We start from the raw sequence: 22,447 nt of genomic DNA, 5'->3' as shown, positions 1-22,447 counted from the left end.
TGCCTACACTAGGTTCCCTAGTGCTTGCTAAGTGAGCATGAGCCTGATGGAAAACAAACCTTCTCTATGAGAGCTCTCACATAATTGAGAAATCTTTGCGCCCATTGAGATCGATGCATGTCCTTAAAGTGTGGGAAGGAACTCTACTGTGTAGACATCTGAATTTGGATTTGATGTGGTTTTCATTCCTAGTCCAGTCTGTCCCTGAGAAACTGCCACAAAGTTTGCATGCACCCTACAAAGTAATTGTTTTCAGGAACTCTCAAGGAAAGAATGATAAGGTTTTCTCTCCCCCCCCCCCTTTTGATTACTTCTGACTACAAACACCCACATGAATACTTTCTTTCCTTGTACCCAGCTTGAATGCAAATAGGGATTCGAATGCAAGACAGTGGGCTAAGCCTGCATAAAATACATCATGTCAATTACTGCCCCCAACCTGACCTCAGCATCCACCCAAATGAAAATTAGTAAAACAGGCGTGAAAAATGAAAAGAGAACTGAATTCACACACAACACTGCATGCTACAAAACCTGTGGTTTTTGAATAGAGGATGTGAAAAGATTTAAATGAAAACCAACCAACGTCTCCTCTCTGGCTGATGACAAAGTAGAGAATCTGCCCTCACCGCTGCTGCTGTAGCTGGAATTCTGAGAACCAAAGAAGACATTGTAAGTGGTGCGCACTTCCTCACTGTCCCCCAAAGCACCATCTGTCCTGGCCAAAAGGCAAATATAAAATCACCAATGTATAAAATCACACCGGTAATCAGGGCCCCAGAAATACCAATGTAGCTTAAGAATCAAGACACTCGGCTACGGCAGAACTTCTTAACAACCAGAGGTCCTAAGCTGTATTTTGTATTTTGGTGTTTCCATCCCCGCGATGTCTTATGGTTTAACTCGTACTGGTTTTCACAATATTTCAGCTCTCAAATTACTCGTAATTACTTACTCAACTCAATCTCCTGATGAGCCGCCTGTAACTTCCCACCGGGGACTTTTCCTTATTACGTACTTCGTTAGGTAACGAAGATGATGTCTGGTGCAATATTTTCTATCTTTCCTGGGCCTGACACAGCTGATGGCTCAGCTCAGCCGAATTTGCAGGGAGGTGGCTACAGCCTGAGCAAGCTGCACCCATGTAGCTGAGAGCCACCCCCCCAGACCTAGAGCGGTCTCCGGGGACTTGGCGTATACCTTATAAAGGTCAGAGTCTGCACGGGGAGGCAGTACGGATGCATGTTACACACAAGGCGTAAGATGCTCATCGATACGGTCAAGGTCGTTCTCCTATGGAGACTTTCAATTCCTTCATGGAAGAAAGAGGTGCTTCCAAACCCTTGTGGTCAGTCTGGCTATTTTACTCCTCCCCACGGACGTGTGCTGCTGGCCTCTGTGAAATGCCTCCCTCCCTTCCAGTCTTTTCTCCAAGCCCATCCTCGCCCTGGGACCTTCCCACAGGACTCGCGGCGTGCACGTACGCTATTTGGTTCTTCAATTGTTCTGTTTCCTCACTGTTTATGAAACCAATTTTATGTCCCGTTTTACTCTGCGGTGAGCAATTTTACCAACAAGCTCTTTTGCATTTGATTTCTAGAGGCATTGCTCAAATCCTAAACCAAATCAAAAGGTTTAACTTTTTTAACTTACTGTTTAGCTTACCGTGAAAACTTACTGTTTCAACGTAAACGTCAAAGATTAAGAAATATGGACATACGGATGGCACATAGCTCACTGATGCTACCTTGTACTGACCGGGGTGCTCTAGAGAAGAAGGTGGCATTGGGTAGAAAGAGTGGATGACGGAACTTCTCAAGGAACTGCCAGCTCTAAGCGATGATTCTTTAGGATCAATTATGGGGAAAACTATGCCTCTGGGGGAAGAAGTTGCTCATTGGCCAACATAACCCCAATGAGCAGTCTGGGGCCAGCAGAGTCCCGCAGCCTGTCCTGTAAAGCCAGCTCCAATCAGTGCACAGGAGACACAGCTGTCCCCACCACACGAGGACAGAATGGTGTGCTGCCTGCTTCCATCCCCAGATGGCGGCCTTACCTTAAAGGAAAACATAACAGAACTGGAGGAAATCCAAAGGCCGTCAACGTAAAAAACATAAATAGGAAGACACGGCCTTTAAAAGGGGAGGGTTTTTTTAGCCCGGAATGAGGAGAGTTTAGATGAAACGGAGGTGTATGCAATCCTTAAGAGGACGAGAGGCTAAACTCATCGGCCAGTTTCAGAAAGCTACAGTGGGACTGGGTAACCCCTCTGACACCTGAAAACAGAATTCAAGTGCAGATAGGATGTATCTTTTTTTTTTTTTTTAATTTTTTTTTCAACATTTTTTTTTTTTTTTAAATTTTTGGGACAGAGAGAGACAGAGCATGAACGGGGGAGGGGCAGAGAGAGAGGGAGACACAGAATCGGAAACAGGCTCCAGGCTCCGAGCCGTCAGCCCAGAGCCTGACGCGGGGCTCGAACTCACAGACCGCGAGATCGTGACCTGGCTGAGTCGGACGCTTAACTGACTGTGCCACCCAGGCGCCCCTAGGATGTATCTTAATACAAGTAAGACAAATGAGAAGAGACACTAATTATATAACAGTAAAATTTACTATGAGATGAAAAATAAAGCAAATGTAGGACTAGGAAGATTTTAGATAATTTAATGTACAACGGGTCTGCAAGTGGGTCATGAAACTTCATTAGAATATATGCAGTTCGTGACCTTGTGAAGTCCCCTGTGACCTCCCTGCTAGATAGATCCAAAGGCCTCCCCACTTGTCTCCTGCTGTCGGTCCCTCTGCTCCTTTCTCCCACCATGGAACGTTCATGACCCTGCCCCTTCTGCGGTCTCTGACCCCTGCCCTGGGAGCATTCCATGGTCAGGGTCCAGGGGAACACGGACTCGAACATACGTGTCCTTAAAATGACCAGGGAGGGGCGCCTGGGTGGCGCAGTCGGTTAAACGTCCGACTTCAGCCAGGTCACTATCTCGCGGTCCGTGAGTTCGAGCCCCGCGTCGGGCTCTGGGCTGACGGCTCGGAGCCTGGAGCCTGTTTCCGATTCTGTGTCTCCCTCTCTCTCTGCCCCTTCCACGTTCATGCTCTGTCTCTCTCTGTCCCAAAAATAAATAAATGTTGAAAAAAAAAATTAAAAAAAAAAATGACCAGGGAGAGGTGGGCACAGAGGGAGAGAATATCAGATGGGAGGTATACTTGAAAGCTGAATATACTTACTATACGCATTCTGCATGTACACCCAGGGCAACAAAATAATGACAGAGTGAGTACTGAATCCTACTATTTCTAAGCTGAAGAGATTCTTTTTAACATCCGCCTCTTGCATTGAGACTTAGAATGTCGGGAAGACCAACTTTCTAAGAATGTTTCCCAGTTGAAAACCATTAGTTTCCACTTATTCACGTGCTTGGCCGGGGGTGGGGGTGGGGGTGGGGGTGGGGAGAGACCCTTTATCACCCGGAAAAAAACCAAAACCACAAGGAAGCTAAATGTAGCAATATTTTCTTTAAACCGCTGCAGCAACCTGGTTGAGTTTTGTGTCACGCGCATTTACTATACTGACCCTGCCAGATCTTCTATTCAGGGACTGGGATCCATATAATTCTCCATCATAACCATTTGTCTGTTTCAATGAAGAAAAGAAGAAAACTGACATCAGTGTACAAATGAAGACGCAGGAACAAATCAGCAGGGAAGCATTAGCTGGGCTGCAAACTGGGCTTCCTTCGTGGAGCGAACGAATGACAGGCCCAGGACAACACAAACCTTAGCATGCCCCTAGATGCTTCCGTGCTTCTGATCTGCTCTGCCGCAACTCGGGGGGGATCGGACCCTCAAGCTGATCGCACCCGCCCAAGTCCCTGTTACTTGTCAGTACAGGTCACCGTAGGATTGCAGGCAATGCCCAGCCCTTCCCGCGGGGTGAAGCACGTGGCCACGGGTCCACGGCTGCTGTTCCTCGGCAGTTTTCCCGTTTTACGGTGGTGCCGCGGGCGTCCTAGTTTTCCGGCGGCCTGAATGCCACGGGCAAGTGGGGTAATGCCTTGGCCCATGTCAACTAGCTTTCAGTTGTTGGTTCACAGGGTTAAGTCCTTGAAAGTCATGGCCCGGTACGAAGTTGCATTCAGAAGATTCAGAAATAGCTTCTGCTCAATCTATAATTCGGTGCAAAAGTTCATCATGGAAAAAATGTTTCTCATGGGGGTAGATTCTCTGATTAGCTTCTCTTTCTTTTTTTAATGTGTGTTTATTTTTGACAGAGAGCGCGGGAGCAGGGGAGGGACAGAGAGAGAGGGAGACACAGAATCTGAAACAGGCTCCAGGCTCTGAGCTGTCGGCACAGAGACGGACGCGGGGCTTGAACCCGCGAACTGCAAGATTATGACCTGAGTCGAAGTCGGATGCTCGACCAACTGGGCCACCCAGGCGCCCCTCTGTCTTAGCTTTTCATTCATCCTGTCTTCCAACTTTATTTTTCAGAATGAAATCTGAGGATGCATTTCATGATTTCCTAATTTGTCCTCCAGAAAAGAGAATGATTGGGACCCCACCTCCCTTCTCTCCTCACCTCTGCACCCACGTTCCACCAGCCAAAGCCTGGCCTATCTCGAATTGCTCTCATTCTATAAGGATGTTTCTGCTGATTTAAGACAAGAGCTGTTACATGTCAGAGGCCTGACCAGCTCTCGAGATAGAAAAAGGAAAACAGTGGGGGTGGGGGTGGGGAGTGGGGCTCCTTCGGTTGAGCGGCTCAGGTCACGATCTCATGGTTCATGGGATCCAGCCTCGTGCTGGGCTTTGTGCTGACAGCTCAGAGCCTGCTTGGGATTCTCTGTCTCCTTCTCTCTCTGCTTTTCCCCTGCTGGTGTGTTCTCACCCTCAAAAATAAATAAACGTTAAAAAAAATTTAAAACAAGGAAAAAGGAAAGCAGTCCACAGAACTGGTAAAACCGGAAGGAGACGCCAGGGGGTTGTGGAGGTGAGTCCGAATTCCAAATCAGTGCTCTATCATATGACCTTAAGCTGGTTGCTTAATCCACTGACACCTCCACTTCCTCAGCTGTTAAAAATGTGCCTAGAAATACATACTTTATAAGGCCACTGGGAGGGTTAGACCGGATTAAAATGAGTATCCTGAGTGCCTGAACCGTGTGCCGACAGGATGGCTGAGTGAGCGCCCGTGGGAGGGACCCAGCACCCACGAGGAACGGGAGCCTTGCTCATGGGGTCGGGCATCGGGAGACCGGTTGGCAGGTATTCCGCAGCTAGACATTAATGAAGAATAAAGAAAGGGATTTCCAGACAGGTTACAAACCCAGGTTCATGCCATCCTGACTATAAAACTATGTATTTACTTTTGTTACAACTCAATACCAAGTCAACTTGGAGTTTCTAAATGAAACAAAAGGGTATGTAGACATCCCTCAATTTTAAATTTCAAACCTTGGGGCGCCTGAGGGGCTCAGTCAGTTAAGCGTCTGATTTCGGCTCAGGTCACGATCTCAAGGTTCGTGGGTTCGAGCCCCGCGTCAGGCTCTGTGCTGACAGCTCGGAGCCTGGAGCCTATTTCGGATTCTGTGTCTCCCTCTCTCTCTGCCCCTCCCTCACTTGCCTCTCTTTCTCTCTCTCTCTCAAAAATAAATATAAAAAAAAAAATAAATTAGAAAACTCTGTGAATAACATTAAAACATTTCTGGAATAAATTTGATAGGCAGGAATTTTACTCAATCTAATCTAATCTAATCCCTTTCCCCACTGACAGGATTTTCTGATATGGAAACATGTATCAAGGACTTGGATACCTTTCCTATCTGCTTAGAAACTCATTCCTGGGAAAAATTAATGTAACAAGAAAGGCTAACATCAATCAATGTTTGATGCCTTTTCCTTTACTAACAAATAAAGTAAAATATATTACATATATGAACCCTCTGGCTTTCCACTGCTGCTTGTGAAATACATCCTTCCCCATGCGAGTTCTTCCTTCTGGCCTTCTCATTTTCCAGCGCGGCGTGCAGCCCAGAGCAGAGGGCCGTGAAGGGCGGGAGGGCAAATGTGCCCCTCATTGTCACCATTTCTGTCCTAGCTTTCCACGGCCGTGCAGGAAAAACTCCCCCTTCAACAGCTCTGTGGAACACCCACCCTTTCTGTTGTAGTGGAATTCTGCCGTGGGGAGTATATTCCTAGAACGAATTCTCCAATCCACAGAGCTCATGGACACCTCTATGGTGAAAAGTACTTTGACCTCTTTAAAAAAAATTTTTTTTTAATGTTTATTTTATTTTTGAGAGAGAGAGAAAGAGAGAGAGACAGAGCGTGAGCAGGGGAGGGGCAGAGAGAGAGGGAGACACAGAATCCAAAGCAGACTCCTGGCACTGAGCTGTCAGCACGGAGCCCGACGTGGGGCTCGAACTGAGAACAGTGAGATTACGACCTGAGTGGGAATCAGATGCTTAACTGACTGAGCCACCCAGGCGCCCTTAGAGTACTCCGACTTCTTAAAGAACACCACCAACCTTTTCCTCTTGGCTAGTTTTTATGGTGGGGCTGTTTTTATGCAGCAGAACAGGCTAAGGAGAGTTGAAAATTAACCTAACGCATCGGAATAAAAAGTCCATAGACGGGATACCAGCTTCATTTTAAGTCAGGGCTCTGTTTAACTTTCTTTGCTCTACAGGGCGATTTTTCTTTTCTTTTCTATTTTACTTTTTTTAAATGTTTACTTTTTTTTGAGAGAGAAAAGAGAGACAAAGCGTGAGTGTTGGAAGGGCAGCGGGAGGAAGACAGAGACTCGAAGCAGGCTCCAGGCTCCGAGGTGGCAGCGTAGAGCCTGACGCAGGGCTTGAACCCGTGAACCGTGAGATCATGACCTGAGCCAAAGCTGTTGGACGTGTAACTGATTGAGCCACCCAGGCACCCCTACGGGGCGATTTTTCAACACCCTTACTGTGCTGACCACCTGCATCACGGTTACCTGGTGTGCATCTTAGGACCACGGCACCCTGACCTAGGCAGCCATCACGGCACCTAGAGCTGGGGGCTGCGGAAGTGTGTTGTGATAAGCTTCCCAGGTGGATCTCACACACAGCAAACACACACGAGCACTGCTATCAGAGAGAACAAAACACAGAAGACATCCACAGATCAGCGTTTTCTAAAAGAGTGTAACATCCAAGCATAAACGTCCCGTCGCAGCCAATTATTCCAAGGGAAACGTGTGATTAGTCCCAACGCCACCAGCCACCGTGCTGGGCTGTCAAAGCAGCGCCCCTCCCGCGCAAGCATGCAGAGGGCAACGGCTGTCTTTGCTGATTAATGGTGTTAGATTACTTTCACAGTGAGTCGACAGACAGATCACGTCCAAGGGTATGGGAGATGGGAAGCAAAAGAAGGCAGGCAAAGTCAAAACCCTGAAGTGCAGTCTTTGAGGCACTCAACTGAGTTTGAAAACAGAATGAAAACTGGAAAATAAAAATGAAATCGGAAACGCGTTTCCGCGTCTTGCTAACACACGTAGCCACTCGTTCCCCCAGGGACTGGCCCTGACAAACCATCTGCTTTGGGTTCAGAATGAGAAGGCTAAACATCTAGAAATCTGCTGCTCATGTGCTGAATGGTGGAGAATGGAAGAACTATCAGGACTGGTGAGGACTGAGGTCACTGTTAAGTGCTGTGGGGCGCTGTGTGAAAGCACTTCCCGAATCTAATCACGTGCCCCGGGGCTTCCCACGCTCCGTGGCGGATCCGTCCCTGTCCCTCGACGGCTCCGATCCATAACCAGCAGCCCAGCAGGAGGCTCGGGGCTCACCAGTGCTACGCAACTCTATGGCACTGTTAAATTATCGTCTTAGAGGCAAAAACACGTTTTAAAAACAGAGATTTGCCAAGTACCTTTGAAATGCGGTAGAATGAATGAAGCCCAAAATGCTCTAGAAAAAGTCCTAAAAATGAAGCCGTGTCTAAATTGCTACGATCCCTTCAGTACGGAAATCACTTTATTGCTAATTTCTGGCGAGATGAAACTTCTCTCCTTTTTAACTTGTCGCTTAAATTTACAGGTTTTCAGAAAGCATGAGGTGCAGACAGACGGACGTAGGAAGGGAAACTCCGAATTTAAATCGAAAGGCTTCGTTTTTGTTACCGGAACAGCACTTTTTGGCAAAAGGGTGGGATCGCACATTTCATTTCAACGGACAGATCAGAAAACGACGGAATTTTCATTAGATAAAGTAACTTTGAACTTAATCTTTGAAAAGCAACACAGAGGCTTTGGGAATTCCTGATCTGATCTGAGTTCCTTGAAAGCAAGGTGCCCTCCCCCCGACTGGTGCCCACAGCTGTCAGCACACAGCTGGTGCTCAGACTGCATGGTGAGTGAGTGTGTTCACGCACGGGCCGACCCTGAGGACCAGTGACACACCCAGGGGGCTCTGGACGCAGAGCGCTCACTCTGGTGGGGACATCTGCCCTCCGGCCCATCGTCCCCCGAGGGAGTCTGGGGGACGGCACGTGGGTCTTTCTGGACAAAGACATACTTGGCTTTGTGGACAAACACAGCCACGAGATTAGTGGAAGCACCATAGGTTATTACGTATCACACAGTAAGTACTATTAGGATCACGCCCCAGCATCTATCCAACCGTCTCACCCAGGCGTAAGGACCCCCATAATCCAGGTCAGGCTGTGGCTGTCGGCGTGCGGATGGAGAGGAAAACAACAGAAAACAGAGTTGTCAAAGATCAGTGAGAATAAGTTAACTCATACATCACAAAACATAAAATACAAGCCAGGTGATCTTGAAATCTTCACAAAATTACATTTTTTTTCAGGACTTCCAGGATCTTGTGTATTTACAAAAGGAACAGCATCAGAATGAAGCCATCATAAAATGCAGTAACATTAAATCAAACTTCCATGGCAAGGGTTGCTGTAATTCATGAAATCGGACTGAGCAGTCTGACCCCCTCCTCTTATATAAGACCTACTCTATTTATATTAGACAAAAGGGGAACACCTGTATCACTCTCAATTTTTAACTAAGAAAAACGAAAGTCTTAAGATGTCCAAAAATCTAGGTTTGCTGAGAAGAAGGTCCATGCAGACCCCAGGGAGATAACATTTTCCTGTTTGGGGTTTACGTCGCTGTCAGTGATGAATGAAGAAGGCCTATATTTTGAGAAAGTCAAGAAATAAGAGACCTGACCTCTGAACTTTGCAAATGGAGGATTTCAGAATATTAAGGCACATAAACACAGCATGAACTGACCCTGTACAGACAGGGAGCAAGATGAGCTTTCTCCCAGCAGCACAGTTGGCCCAACAACCAAAGGTGGTCAGAGCGTCCAGGCCCCAGAGGACCTGGGGACGGATGCTGTCACCTCCTCGCTGCTCTGGGCTTGTCCTGAACCCGTCAGAGTTACGAGGTCTGCCTCTTATCTCCAGGATCCAAGTGCTCAAGTCTGTGGTTTTTAAAGAGTGTTATTTCACGAGATCAGACATATCACGGGGAAGAGTGGTGTAGGAAACCACCCGGCTGAACATGAAAATCCCATCCACGGTTGATTTTCCACTTTCTCCCCCTCTCTTATTCAACGTCCAGGTTGTGGGCCTCTTCTCTAAAATGTGACACCTTAAAACAAAAATGCTTGAAATCTTGGCAAAGAACGGCGTCTAGCAAAGAAACGTAACTCATGTAGGTTAAACTCATTGAGAATGAAATGGAAGGCTATAAACACCCTAACACTCACTAAGACTGCAATCCTTTTAAACTCCCTGGGGTCAGGAGACTTTCCGAGAATGTTAAGAAAGCGACAAATTCTCTTCCCAGAAAAATGCAAGTGTACCCCAAATCCCGAATACCAAGTGTGGAGGATCAAAGATCTGAAAACGATACGGTGATAGATTTGGATTCTGCGGCCGATTTCTCTGCTGTTCTCTCTTGGGCCTGCATTAGTCAGGTTTTGCTCTCCCCATTTCCACCAAAAGTCTCCTTGTCAAGGTCACCGACGTCCTCCACGATGCTAAGGCCCTTGGTCCCATGTTTACTGGACCCCTCGCTTCCTCCTGGAAACAGTATCTTCTCTCGGCTTCAAGGGCCGCCCTTCTCCTGGGCCTGCTTACTCCTGTGTCTCCTCCACAGATTCTGCAAACTGAGTTCTGCATTTATGATGTTTTGGTTACATAAAAGTTACTTCCTCTGGCCTCTTGTCAGAGAGAAGGTCTATGAGGAAGTGACGACCGTACGGCTGAGGGGAAAGTTTCAGAGTGCGGAACTCTTGAACAGACCTCACATCTGAACCGTTACTTTCTGGCAAAATCACTATGGATCCGTTTTTGGCACCTGCCAGGGCAGTGACAGTGACTTGCCTGACACCCCAACAGTGTCTTATCTTTATAGCTGACTGTTGTGAACAGCCGACGAAATGCACGCTCAGCGGCCACACAGGAAGTCTAGGGCTGGTGGGGCGCCCGGGTGGCTCAGTCCTTGACCATCCAAGTCTTGACTTCAGCTCGGAACAAGGTCTCATGGGTTTGTCAGTTGGAGCCCCGTCAGGCTCTATGCTGGCAGCATGGACCCTGCTTGGGATTCTGTCTCTCTCCCTCTCTCTCTGTCCCTCCCCTTCTCGAGCTCTCTCTCGCTCTTAAAATAAACGTCAAAAAAAAAAAAAAAAAGTCTAGGAGTGATACTATAATTTAATTGTTAAGGTGGAAACAAGCTTTCTACTCCATACCGTCCCCAAGTGAAATGGAGCGGCTGCATTGAGGCCTCCTTCTTACCAGCAGCGACAGCGACAGCAACCCTGTGGTGATAACACGGACATGCTCGCAGTCATTTACCGACTTAAGGCACTAAGCCAAACGCAGTTTCTCTGCTTCGCTTCCCAAAGCACTCAACGTTCTCCAGTCTAATTATGAAGGTTTTGGGAATGTTTACGGAAAACCACGTATTCGTCTCTGCCAGCCATCAAGCTGTCAGTAACGAAGACGTTCCATCGCCGCTGACCGAAGGAAAGACTTGGGCGAGCAGACCCGGGTCTCAGGGATCTGACCTGCTCTGATTTCCCCCCAGGTCGCCTGCTGCAGTTTTCAAGGAGCTACACAAGAACAGCACTGAGTTAACAGGTGCTTGAGCTGAGATGCACATTTGCGGGGAGCGTGGAGGCAAGCAGGATCCCTTCAGGGCGCCAGCGCCGCACAGAGACGACTTAATCGGGGCGTGGCAGTGTTGTGATGCGGAGGGATATAAAAACGTTATGATTTGCCCACGTGGGCGAAAGACACGACAAAAGTGCCCGCGTTTACCAATATTCTTTCCGCACCACAAGGAAACATGCCACCAGTGATGAGACTTCAAACGAGCGGCTTCCCAGATACTGGTAACAAGACTGCGGGGTAATGGACGCGAAATCTGACTGCGGGGACACAGGCGGCAAAGGATGTCCACACAGACTGTACCGTGCAAACCCAGTCATCCTGGTTACTGACCCTCAGACTTCCACGACTACCCACTGACATGCGCTCGTCTTCGTCGGAAGCCTAGTGAAAGAAAGGATGAAAACAGCCATGAAGCATAATATAACACGCATAAAAGAAGCCGACGTCCAACTTTCAGAGGGGACGTGGCCCACGACACCATAGCAGGGCCCCAAGGTAGGTGACTCTGGAAATCTCAGCACACCGGAGCCTCTGTCTTCTCCAAACGGCCCCGTCTGTGCGCCTCTGTTTACAGAGGGCTGTTTCTGGATGTTACCGCTTTACGTTAATGTCATTTCTTTGCTGGCAACCTATAAACACGTAGCCTCAGTGCGTATCGCTCTCAAAATTATTCATGGGTATTCGATAGCAGAAGGAGCATTAAAACTGTCACGAACATATTAATATTCAGAAGTTTCCAATGCTCCCTTCACCAAGTTAGGTCAACAGGCTAAAAGCCTTTGTTTAGGTAATAGTATCAGTATTAATTTCTTTTATAAGCATCACTAAAATACACACACGCACACACATGCAATTTATGCATTTCAGCCACTACAACTACAAATTAGACTTCAATCAAAATGAACACAGTACTAACCGATGTGTTTCTTCTGGATCTACGTGAATAATGCTCACTGTCTTCCTACCAAAGCAAGGGAAGAAACAGCATTAAAGGTCAGGTACAGACAGAGGAGAAGCCTTAGTCCGCTGGTATTTCTGATATAAATGTCACATAAATATTTTCTTTGCTGTCATCAAAGGCTTCAATTAAACCACTGGGGAAGGATGTTCTCTTTGGGCGGGGGTACCTAAGCACACAAGTAATCTGCATCTTTCATTTTGGCTTTAAAAGCATGTGTTGGGAGAGAGGTTGGGCCTTAGTTTGTCCCTAACCTCTACTGTGTGGTCCCCTTAAACTAGTCTACTTTTCCCCCTACATTCAGAACCTTATTCTCTTTCCTTTGGGAATCAGAAGATAAGTCATTTCTGGAAAAGATCCAATAAGGGTGTCACCCCATCTACTGTATTTTGTGCATTCTGAGATAGGCAGTTTTCCACATGTTTGCACATCTCTGCAGTTGGGGGTATATGTTATAATCAAGGTTGCCCACATTATAATTAGCAGCACTTTTTTCTTTCTCGATGGTATACAAAGCAATGAGACATCTTTTAACTGGGTCTTAAGATTTGACAAAAATACATCTGCCTATGCCACAGAAGCCTAAAATGATGGGGTTTACACATAATGAAGGTTGAAGTGAATAATTTTTTCGGTAGAGGACATATATACTCTATATTTCAAGAACTCTTCTCTTTCACGTTCTATACAGGTGTCTAAGAGAGGAGATAATTTTACATTTCTTTGCATTATTTATCCATAAGGGACAATGACTGTGGCATTTCCACTGGCCAGGCTCTTAATTGCTAAAAGTATGTGATGATGTCCATGAGGCCATTCAGTAAGGTGTCAAGGACAAGAGGCAGGGGCGGGAATTGAGGTGGATGAGTTAATGAGAGGAGCAGTGGGTCCGCGTTCTCCTGGGGCAAGGGGAATGCTCCCCCTTCTAGAGCGTCATGCCTGAGGCACCATCTCCTGCTGAGTGTGCCTGGCGGAGAGTCCTCTGCCCAAGGCGAAGGGGAGGCAGTGGCCCCGGAGACCCCCACAAGCCACAGCTAGCGTGCTAACTCCAAGAGTCAGCGGCTACTGAACAGACCAGACAAAAATGCCCGGCCAGGACCATTTCTGACCCAGCTTCACAGGGATGTAAACAATCAGGCCAGACCAGAAGTCCCGGGGAGAAAATCTCTCAGGATTCAATTATGGCAGGGCAGGAATCTATTGCTATAATCAAACTGAATAAGAATAAAATTATAAACCGGGGCGCCTGGGTGGCTCAGTCGGTTGAGCGTCCGACTTTGGCTCAGGTCATGAGCTCACGGTTTGCGGGTTCGAGGCCTGCATCAGGCTCTGTGCGGACAGCTCAGAGCCTGGAGCCTGTTTCGGATTCTGTGTCTCCCTCTCTCTGCCCCTTCCCCACTCATGTTTGATCTCTCTCTCTCTCTCTCTCTGTCAAAAACAAACATTAAAAAATTTTTTTTGAAAAGAATAAAATTATAAGCCACTTAAAGTTCTTAAAATTGTATTCAAGGCCTACCATCCACTGTTCGATGTCACCCCATTTTGTGTCCAGCCCATAATATTTCTATGGACAGAAGGGAAAGAAAATTAGGCAAGAAGTGAAACAGTAACCACACAAGAAACTGCTCTGACATGCATTTCCAAACCACTGCCCAAGCCACACGCTGAGGGTAACATGCTGGGGCAAAGCAGCAGAGACCAAGGTTGCGGCTCTGCAGGGGAGCGCTCCCGAGCAATCTGCACAGTGCGTGAACCTGTGCAGAGAGACCCCTCGCCCTTCTCACCCCGCCCCTCCCAGGCAAGCCAACAGGGCCAGGACGAGGCACTCTGGACCGGGAACTGAAACTCAGCCCAGCAGCCCTTGGGGAAGGCTGTTCCAGCCTGCAGAGCGAAAGAACTCATGCTGTTGCTACAGCAGAATAAGAAAAGCTTCTTCGGTGTGGGGGAGGAGGGAGAGAATGTGTGCTGACCCCTAGGCCGCCAGCTATCTGGTGCCCACGCTAAATTTAGGCCCAGGAGAATTTACGTTCTTTGGATGTCTTTATAGCATGTCACCGATGGAAAGATGACTTAGCTAAGAGGGCTTGGTGCAGGAAAAAAAAAAAAAATTTACATGAGCGGCTTATATGTTCGGCATTTTCTTTAGCCAATGTCTGCAGGGTTTAGCTTGCTTGTCTAAGCCACAGCGGGTCAAGTTAAAACTAGGAGAGCGGACTCAGAATGGCTGTTACCATTACTAAATATAGTAATTCCAAAGATCGGTGGGAGCCCACGTACAGTCTCAGATAATGGGGTTCTGCCTTTCTCCTCACTTTTCCCTCCATTCCAACAGGAAAAGCGAGGAATACCTGACCAAACCCCCATACCACACAACACGTGGTTTTCCTCTTCATACGTGAAAACCTTATAATCAGAAAAAGGAAGAAAAAAACCCATTGCTGAAAGTAGAAGACAAGTTTTGAAATTGTTTTCCAATTGCCGAAACACGCTGCTAAATTTGGCTTAGTTTCAGTGGATCTTGAGGGGTGGCCAGACTTTCAGTAGATGGCTCTGCGACCGTCTTGGCCCTTTCTCCTCCAGACGGCGGCGGTCTGGAAGAGGAAGACGCTGGAGGGAGAGTTGAAGCAGGCTCGAGCATTCCGCCCGGGGGCAGAACTGCAACATCAAACCTACACGAGCCGGGTCTCTTCCTGTTAGTCACTTTCCTTACTTTGATGTTTCGAGCTCAGTTTCCCAGCCGAGCAACAGCGTTAACGCTTGCTCCACTCTCACTGCCAAATTCCGTGTTTCTCACACGTGAAATGAGATGCCACCAAACCTCGTCATCTCCTGGCTTAATTACAAGATGGAAAAAATGTATTTAAAAAAAAAAAAGGGGGGGGAGCCTATATCAGTTCACAAAAATTGTCTAAATTCCAAAAGAAGCTTGTATTATCAGTCTCCCTATTTTCTTCTGCCAGTTCTGTGCCTGTATCAGCAAAGGCACACCATCTACCGCTGTCTTTTGCGACGATCATGGTGGCCTTATAAGTAGCTCTATGACTGTGGCTACATTTCCATGTCCCTTCAGGGAGGGAGAACACCCCCAGAAAGAGCTAGGTGCCCCCAGCTAGCAGTTCTGATGTTAGTGAGCGGGCCAGCACAGCGGCGTGCAGAAAGCGTACAATGTTTCAAATGTAAACCACTATGATTAGCCAGTGAGTCATGCGCAGGAAGCAACAGCCAAACTTACAAAAGGGGCTTGACTTTCAGAAATAGCTTTGATTCGGGAGAAGAGAAACTGTCGCACAGAACAGCCAGATGGGCTGAGAGATGTTTACTGCCTCCTTTTCCTCTTCTCAAATGGTAATAAGGAAAGCTTTCCCTCCCTGGCACATCTTTATTACAAAAATGTACATCCGCTTTTGGAGCGGGGACTTCCTGAACTCCTTTCTAGTTTACTTTGTGTACAAATTAACATTCTGACAAAGTTCTAACACCCTGTCCCTGGTGTTGCTGAGAAGATAAAAGTGATCTAGAACTAGAAAGGAATGAACCAGAGTGGAAATTAGCAGGTGGAGTCTCCTTCCTCGGTTCAGGGCCATTTGTTACAGTGAGGGATCCCCCTTACCTTTTACTTGTTAAATTCCTACGGAGACTCTGTAGGTACGTTTGGATCTAGCTTCAACATCCATTGCAATTACTCACCTGCTTTCTTCCCACCAGGTAATAGTTACGCAGAGTGGGGATGGGGAGCAGGACACAAAGGCAGTCTGATATCATAGCAAAGGACCCCATGGGAGGACTTTTTAAATGGACTGTGTTTAAAAGGGCTTGTTCTAACCTCTGAAACAGTCATCTTCCTTTGATTTTCTTAGCTGCTCTAAAAGATACCATTCTTCATCTATAGACTAAATACATTTATGAAAAGCAGCTATTATGGTTGTCGTAAGTAACAAACTAGGTACATTTACAGGAAAGGCTCCAGTATACACACTCTGAATTCCCACTCACTCCATCATCATCGCTGAATCAGGAGCCCCTTACCTGGTTGTTTCCTACTGTACTCTCTGCACCTGGCCTGCTAGTGTATTTATCTCTAACCTTCAGCTGGTTCTACGAAGGGCTAGGGAACAGAGAGGCACGTTACTATCCTGAATGTTAGGGGTGGACGGCAGGCATATTTTAAGCTCTTGGATTTTCCTGTTGTATCATTTTCTTTTTTGCTCCGATTTTTAAATCAATATTTAATACTCTTTTAGTGTACGGTAATCTGCATGGATACTTAAATTTTTTTCTAATAAAATTATACGGAAGGATAATCTCTCCTTAAACAGCTGATTTCAAAGGTTTCCCACATCCTGAAATGTGATTTTACTTTGCCTTAGAATTTTTCTTTTTCAAAGAAGTAATTTTCTAATTTGAGAAAAGCAGAGACGAGGAAAGCCTTCTGTGAACAGACGTGTGTCTAATGGTGGCTTTTTAAGGGGGTAAAAGTAGCAACTTTGGCATCTTGATCAAACCAATTCATCAACAAAGCAGTCAAAGAAGCAGTAACAACTTCTATTTCAATGAAGGGCATTATTTCTGAAAGGTGACCAGGCCCTTGGCAAGGAAAAAACTAGTACATGCAATTTAGAAAGCAAAGAAGAAGGAGCCTACCTTTTGAACCTGATAGATCTACAGAGAAGGGCAAAAGAAACGGGAAAAGAAATAGGAAATCCAATTACAAAAGGAGAAGCATCAGAAAGAAAAGTTCTGTAAATACCTGGAAATGTGAATAAAAGTCATACTGGGGGGGGGGGGGACGCTGAATACTGGTAAAATACGAACTGAAAAATGTTTGAAGTCTCATTGAAAGAATTCTTAATTTCCTGACTCATTTACATTCTGTGTTAGGTACAATGGTGAGACCCGGGCGCGCACACGGATCCCTACGAGAATTCGGTTATCATTCCAATGCACGAGTCTGCAGAACCCGTCACCATCAGTGGGGAAGAGCACTTCGTCTTCAATTCGAAATTTCTTTGCACAGCGATGAAAGTTTAACTAGAAAGCACAGAAACCGGATTATAAAGTCAACTGGCCAAATTCACAGATAGGAAGAAAGACGCTTTCCTGTCCTGATTCATGCAGACAGAAACAGAATGCCAGGAAAGTTACGGCTCAACCGAGCGATCACTAGAAGAGAACTGAAATACACATTTTAAAAAGCCTATTATGACGCATGGACATATTCATTTGCTCCAGGTGTGTCTCCTCAGGGTGTCCCAATCACTAGGTGAGGCGGAGATAATCTGCTTCATTCACTCATTTGCTCACTCATTCATTCACAGAACAAAACATCGGCCAAGTCAGGCTTTATTCAAGGCGCTTCTAGGCGTTCGTGGGGGAGCACGGATGAACGTACTCAACATTATGACCACGTGGAACACAGCACTCTCCATGAAAGTCACTAGCAAGAGAACATCACACCAGGGGGGGCACGTCTCACCATCTGTCTTCTCTTAGCGGGGGGTCCTTGTGTGAAATAGAAGGTTCCCTAGGAGTTCCCAAAGACTCTCCACATGTTATTCTCCCCTGATGAATCCATTAGAAAGGACCTCAGCATCCTTCTAAACAGCCCCCAGCACAGTGAACAGGGGCCACAGTCTCTCACCATCTGCAGGGCAAAGAACTGTGATGGGTGGGTGTAGGGGCTCTGCTATGGGGGGGGAGGAGGGGGGAGGGGGGGCTGGGCTGGCCTCGGTGGGGTGGTCCCGGTAAATCCCAGCCAGCTCCGAGGCCCCCGTGTGGCTCCAAACACAGCCTGCCTCCGGAACTCCCAACCTCTGGCACCAGCTTCCCGCTCTCCTGGCCCCCAGGGTCTCCTGGCCCCCAGAGACGGTCACTTCTCCTCCTCCCCCTCCCCCTCCCCCTCCTCCTCCAGGGACTCACAGGCTCTGTCCACCTTCAGTGGATCTGCGCTCCCTCTCAAGGAAACCCTTTCTGGCCCAGCTCAGAAACACCTGTGTAGAGATACATGGCTCGGGGATCATGCTTCTCAATTTCTTACACCAAAATATCAACCTTCCTAGTGGAACGCTGGCCTTCCAAAGCATATTCATTTCCACTTAACCAACAACTTAAAATGCCAGTACCCCGGGCTATCAGATTGCATAACCTCAAATTGTGTTAGCGCGTTCTAAGAATAGCCCGGCCCAGAGATGTGATATGCAAAGGGCGGGCTAGGGAAGTGCTGTCTGTACACCTTCCGAAATCCCCAGACTCCGCTAGCTTGCCTCATCTCTCCCTCCAGAGGTGCACACAAACGCTCATGCATGCACACGCACGTGTCCGGTCCCCCGCCCCAGGACCTGGCTCAAATCCGAAACAGCTACTGCTTCTGTGTTGTCTGTAAAACGCTAACAAAGTTGCCTATTCCGTTTATTATACTGGGCTTCTAAGTCCACACCGACGAAAAAATGACTTCCAAGGTTTGCCTCTACTTGTGAAATGACCAGATTGTGTACGTCTTCTCTTCCCCCTTTGCTGTGGTGCCAGCCAGCTCACAGACAATTTTCATCCCACGGACACTGCCCTCTGTTTTTGTTTTTATCGTTAACCATCTACCTGATCTTGAGGTGGAGAGCACACGCGGAGGACCACGGCTTTGCAGCGGTCAGATCTACACATGAATCTTAGCTCAACCACCATGGCTGTGGGGGAAACTGTCCATTTTCCTCACCTGTACATAAAACTCGGGGAGACCCCCTCACACACTGTGACAATACCCAGGTGTGTGTGGACTGCCCCGGACCAGGGGCTCCCAGGATGTCCCTGCTCGTCCCTTCTGCCCCACCCCAGTTCTCTTTGACTAGCAAGAAAATACAATTCTATTTTAGTTTAAACCTTTCAACTACCCCTTTTGAGAAAGCAAACTTTAAATACCAGTGCTCTCCTAGTTCAAATACCTTACATTTCTGCCTGCATAATTGTCATTTGGATGGGTCAGTGCTGCTGCTGAGCCAACCAGATCAGTATAAACCGCAGGGCAGACCAGGGGGCCTCCCTCCACGCTTCACCCCTTCCTTGACCTGGCTGTCTCTGTGTTCTGCCCATCCCCACGTGCCCCTCCTTCATTCAGTGTCCCCCCCCTGGCTGCGTGGACCAGGATTAGCTTCTCGTTTCCTCCCTGACACACGGATAATTCACATCGTGGGAGCTGGTCATCAGGCCTGTGACTGATCCCAAATAAGAGTCTGAGTTCAGCAGAAAAGGAATAGTTGAGGTACCTTCACTCAATCACTGTGTCTGTGAGATCACATAGGGAGGAGGGGGAGCACAGGTGAATGATGTCTGTGAGATCACACGGGGAGGAGGGTGAGGCCACACAGGGGGGAGGGTGAAGTCACAGGGGGAGGAGGGTGGGATCACACGGGGAGAAGGGTGAGGTCGCACGGGGAGGAGGGTGAGATCACACAGGAAGGAGGGTGAGGTCACACGGGGAGGAGGGTGAGATCATATGGGGAGAAGGGTGAGGTCACACAGGAAGGAGGGTGAGGTCACACGGAGAGGAGGGTGAGGTCACACAGGGAGGAGGGTGAAGTCACACAGGGAGGAGGGTGAGGTCACACGGGGAGGAGAGTGAGGTCACAAGGGGAGAAGGGTAAGGTCATACAGGGAGGAGGGTGAGATCACACAGGGAGGAGGGTGAGGTCACATGGGGAGGAGGGTGAGATCATATGGGGAGAAGGGTGAGGTCACACAGGAAGGAGGGTGAGGTCACACGGGGAGGAGGGTGAGGTCACACGGGGAGGAGGGTGAGATCATATGGGGAGAAGGGTGAGGTCACACAGGAAGGAGGGTGAGGTCACACGGGGAGGAGGGTGAGGTCACACGGGGAGGAGGGTGAGATCACACAGGAAGGAGGGTGAGGTCACACAGGGAGGAGGATGAGATCATATGGGGAGAAGGGTGAGGTCACACAGGAAGGAGGGTGAGGTCACACGGAGAGGAGGGTGAGGTCACACAGGGAGGAGGGTGAGATCACACAGGGAAGAGGGTGAGGTCACACGGGGAGGAGGGTGAGGTCACACGGAGAGGAGGGTGAGATCACACGGGGAGGAGGGTAAGAACACATAGAAAGGAAGGTGAGCACAGGCAAGTGATGTCTGTGAGACCATATAGGGAGGAGGGTAAGATCACAGGGGGAGGAAGGTGAGATCACATGGGGAGGAGGGTGAGGCCATACGGGGAGGAGGGTGAAGTCACACGGGGATAAGGGTGAGGTCACACGGGGAGGAGGGTGAGATCACACAGAGAGGAGGGTGAGGTCACATGGGGAGGAGGGTGAGGCCATACGGGGAGGAGGGTCAAGTCACACGGGGAGGAGGGTGAGATCACACAGGGAGGAGGGTGAGGTCACACGGGGAGAAGGGTGAGATCACACGGGGATGAGGGTGAGGTCACACGGGGAGGAGGGTGAGATCACACAGAGAGGGTGAGTCCACACGGGGAGGAGGGTGAAATCACACGGGGAGGAGGGTGAGATCACACGGGGAGGAGGGTGAGATCACACGGGGAGGAGGGTGAGGTCACACGGGGAGGAGGGCGAGGTCACCCGGGGAGGAGGGCGAGGCCACCCGGGAGGAGGGCGAGGCCACCCGGGGAGGAGGGCGAGGTCACCCGGGGAGGAGGGTGAGGCCACACGGGGAGGAGGGTGAGGTCACCCGGGGAGGAGGGTGAGGTCACACAAGGAGGAGGGTGAAGTCACACAGGGAGGAGGGTGAGATCACACGGGGAGGAGAGTGAGGTCACAAGGGGAGAAGGATGAGATCATATGGGGAGGAGGGTAAGAACATATAGGAGGGTGAGCACAGGCAAGTGATGTCTGTGAGACCATATAGGGAGGAGGGTAAGGTCATACAGGGAGGAGGGTGAGATCACACAGGGAGGAGGGTGAGGTCACACGGGGAGGAGGGTGAGATCATATGGGGAGAAGGGTGAGGTCACACAGGAAGGAGGATGAGGTCACACGGAGAGGAGGGTGAGGTCACACGGGGAGGAGGGTGAGGTCACACGGGGAGGAGGGTGAGATCACACAGGAAGGAGGGTGAGGTCACACAGGGAGGAGGGTGAGATCATATGGGGAGAAGGGTGAGGTCACACAGGAAGGAGGGTGAGGTCACACGGAGAGGAGGGTGAGGTCACACAGGGAGGAGCGTGAAGTCACACAGGAAGGAGGGTGAGGTCACACGGGGAGAAGGGTGAGATCACACAGGGAAGAGGTGAGATCACACAGGGAGGAGGGTGAGATCACACAGGGAAGAGGGTGAGGTCACACGGGGAGGAGGGTGAGGTCACACGGAGAGGAGGGTGAGATCACACGGGGAGGAGGGTAAGAACACATAGAAAGGAAGGTGAGCACAGGCAAGTGATGTCTGTGAGACCATATAGGGAGGAGGGTAAGATCACAGGGGGAGGAAGGTGAGATCACATGGGGAGGAGGGTGAGGCCATACGGGGAGGAGGGTGAAGTCACACGGGGATAAGGGTGAGGTCACACGGGGAGGAGGGTGAGATCACACAGAGAGGAGGGTGAGGTCACATGGGGAGGAGGGTGAGATCACACGGGGAAGAGGGTGAGGTCACACAGGGAGGAGGGTGAGATCACACGGAGAGGAGGGTGAGGTCACACGGGGAGGAGGGTGAGGCCATACGGGGAGGAGGGTGAGGCCATACGGGGAGGAGGGTGAGATCACACAGGGAGGAGGGTGAGGTCACACGGGGATGAGGGTGAGGTCACACGGGGAGGAGGGTGAGATCACACAGAGAGGGTGAGTCCACACGGGGAGGAGGGTGAAATCACACGGGGAGGAGGGTGAGATCACACGGGGAGGAGGGTGAGGCCATATGGGGAGGGTGAGGTCACACGGGGAGGAGGGTGAGGTCACCCGGGGAGGAGGGTGAGGTCACACGGGGAGGAGGGCGAGGTCACCCGGGGAGGAGGGCGAGGCCACCCGGGAGGAGGGTGAGGCCACCCGGGGAGGAGGGTGAGGTCACCCGGGGAGGAGGGTGAGGCCACACGGGGAGGAGGGTGAGGTCACCCGGGGAGGAGGGTGAGGTCACATGGGGAGGAGGGTGAGGTCACCCGGGGAGGAGGGTGAGGTCACACCGGGAGGAGGGTGAGGTCACACCGGGAGGAGGGTGAAGTCACGCTGGGAAGGGAAATTAAGAAGCTAGTGTCCACCTGAGGCACTGTCTCACAAGTAAAGCCAAGCTTTCCCGCTGGTCTTCTCACAACTCAAACCCACACTCGGGGGAACCCGCTCCCAGGCCTGAACGTGCCTCT

The 22,447-nt window shown here is 49.3% G+C and overlaps 1 protein-coding gene across 50 annotated transcripts in view; it reads right to left on the bottom strand.

Moving 5' to 3' along the window:
• The window catches only part of LRRFIP1 (LRR binding FLII interacting protein 1), a 142,914-nt gene that overhangs the window by 44,399 nt on the left and 76,068 nt on the right, over window positions 1-22,447 (bottom strand). For 10 of the 50 annotated variants that reach the window (XM_043578310.1, XM_043578313.1, XM_043578314.1 and 7 more), the window contains exons 3-9: window positions 16,778-16,795; window positions 13,653-13,700; window positions 12,095-12,139; window positions 11,479-11,559; window positions 8,672-8,710; window positions 3,587-3,646; window positions 583-651 (exon numbers count right to left, since the gene is read on the bottom strand). The exons of 12 other annotated variants lie outside the window; for them this stretch is intronic. In XM_043578310.1, the coding sequence (XP_043434245.1) occupies window positions 583-651; window positions 3,587-3,646; window positions 8,672-8,710; window positions 11,479-11,559; window positions 12,095-12,139; window positions 13,653-13,700; window positions 16,778-16,795 (360 nt within the window). The remainder of the gene's footprint in view (window positions 1-582; window positions 652-3,586; window positions 3,647-8,671; window positions 8,711-11,478; window positions 11,560-12,094; window positions 12,140-13,652; window positions 13,701-16,777; window positions 16,796-22,447) is intronic. 28 more of the 50 variants (XM_043578280.1, XM_043578283.1, XM_043578296.1 and 25 more) reach the window with 9 other exon arrangements.

Source organism: Prionailurus bengalensis, chromosome C1, assembly GCF_016509475.1.
Source record: "Prionailurus bengalensis isolate Pbe53 chromosome C1, Fcat_Pben_1.1_paternal_pri, whole genome shotgun sequence".
Taxonomy (NCBI): Eukaryota; Metazoa; Chordata; class Mammalia; order Carnivora; family Felidae; genus Prionailurus; species Prionailurus bengalensis.
This window is presented reverse-complemented; position numbering and strand designations above follow the sequence as displayed.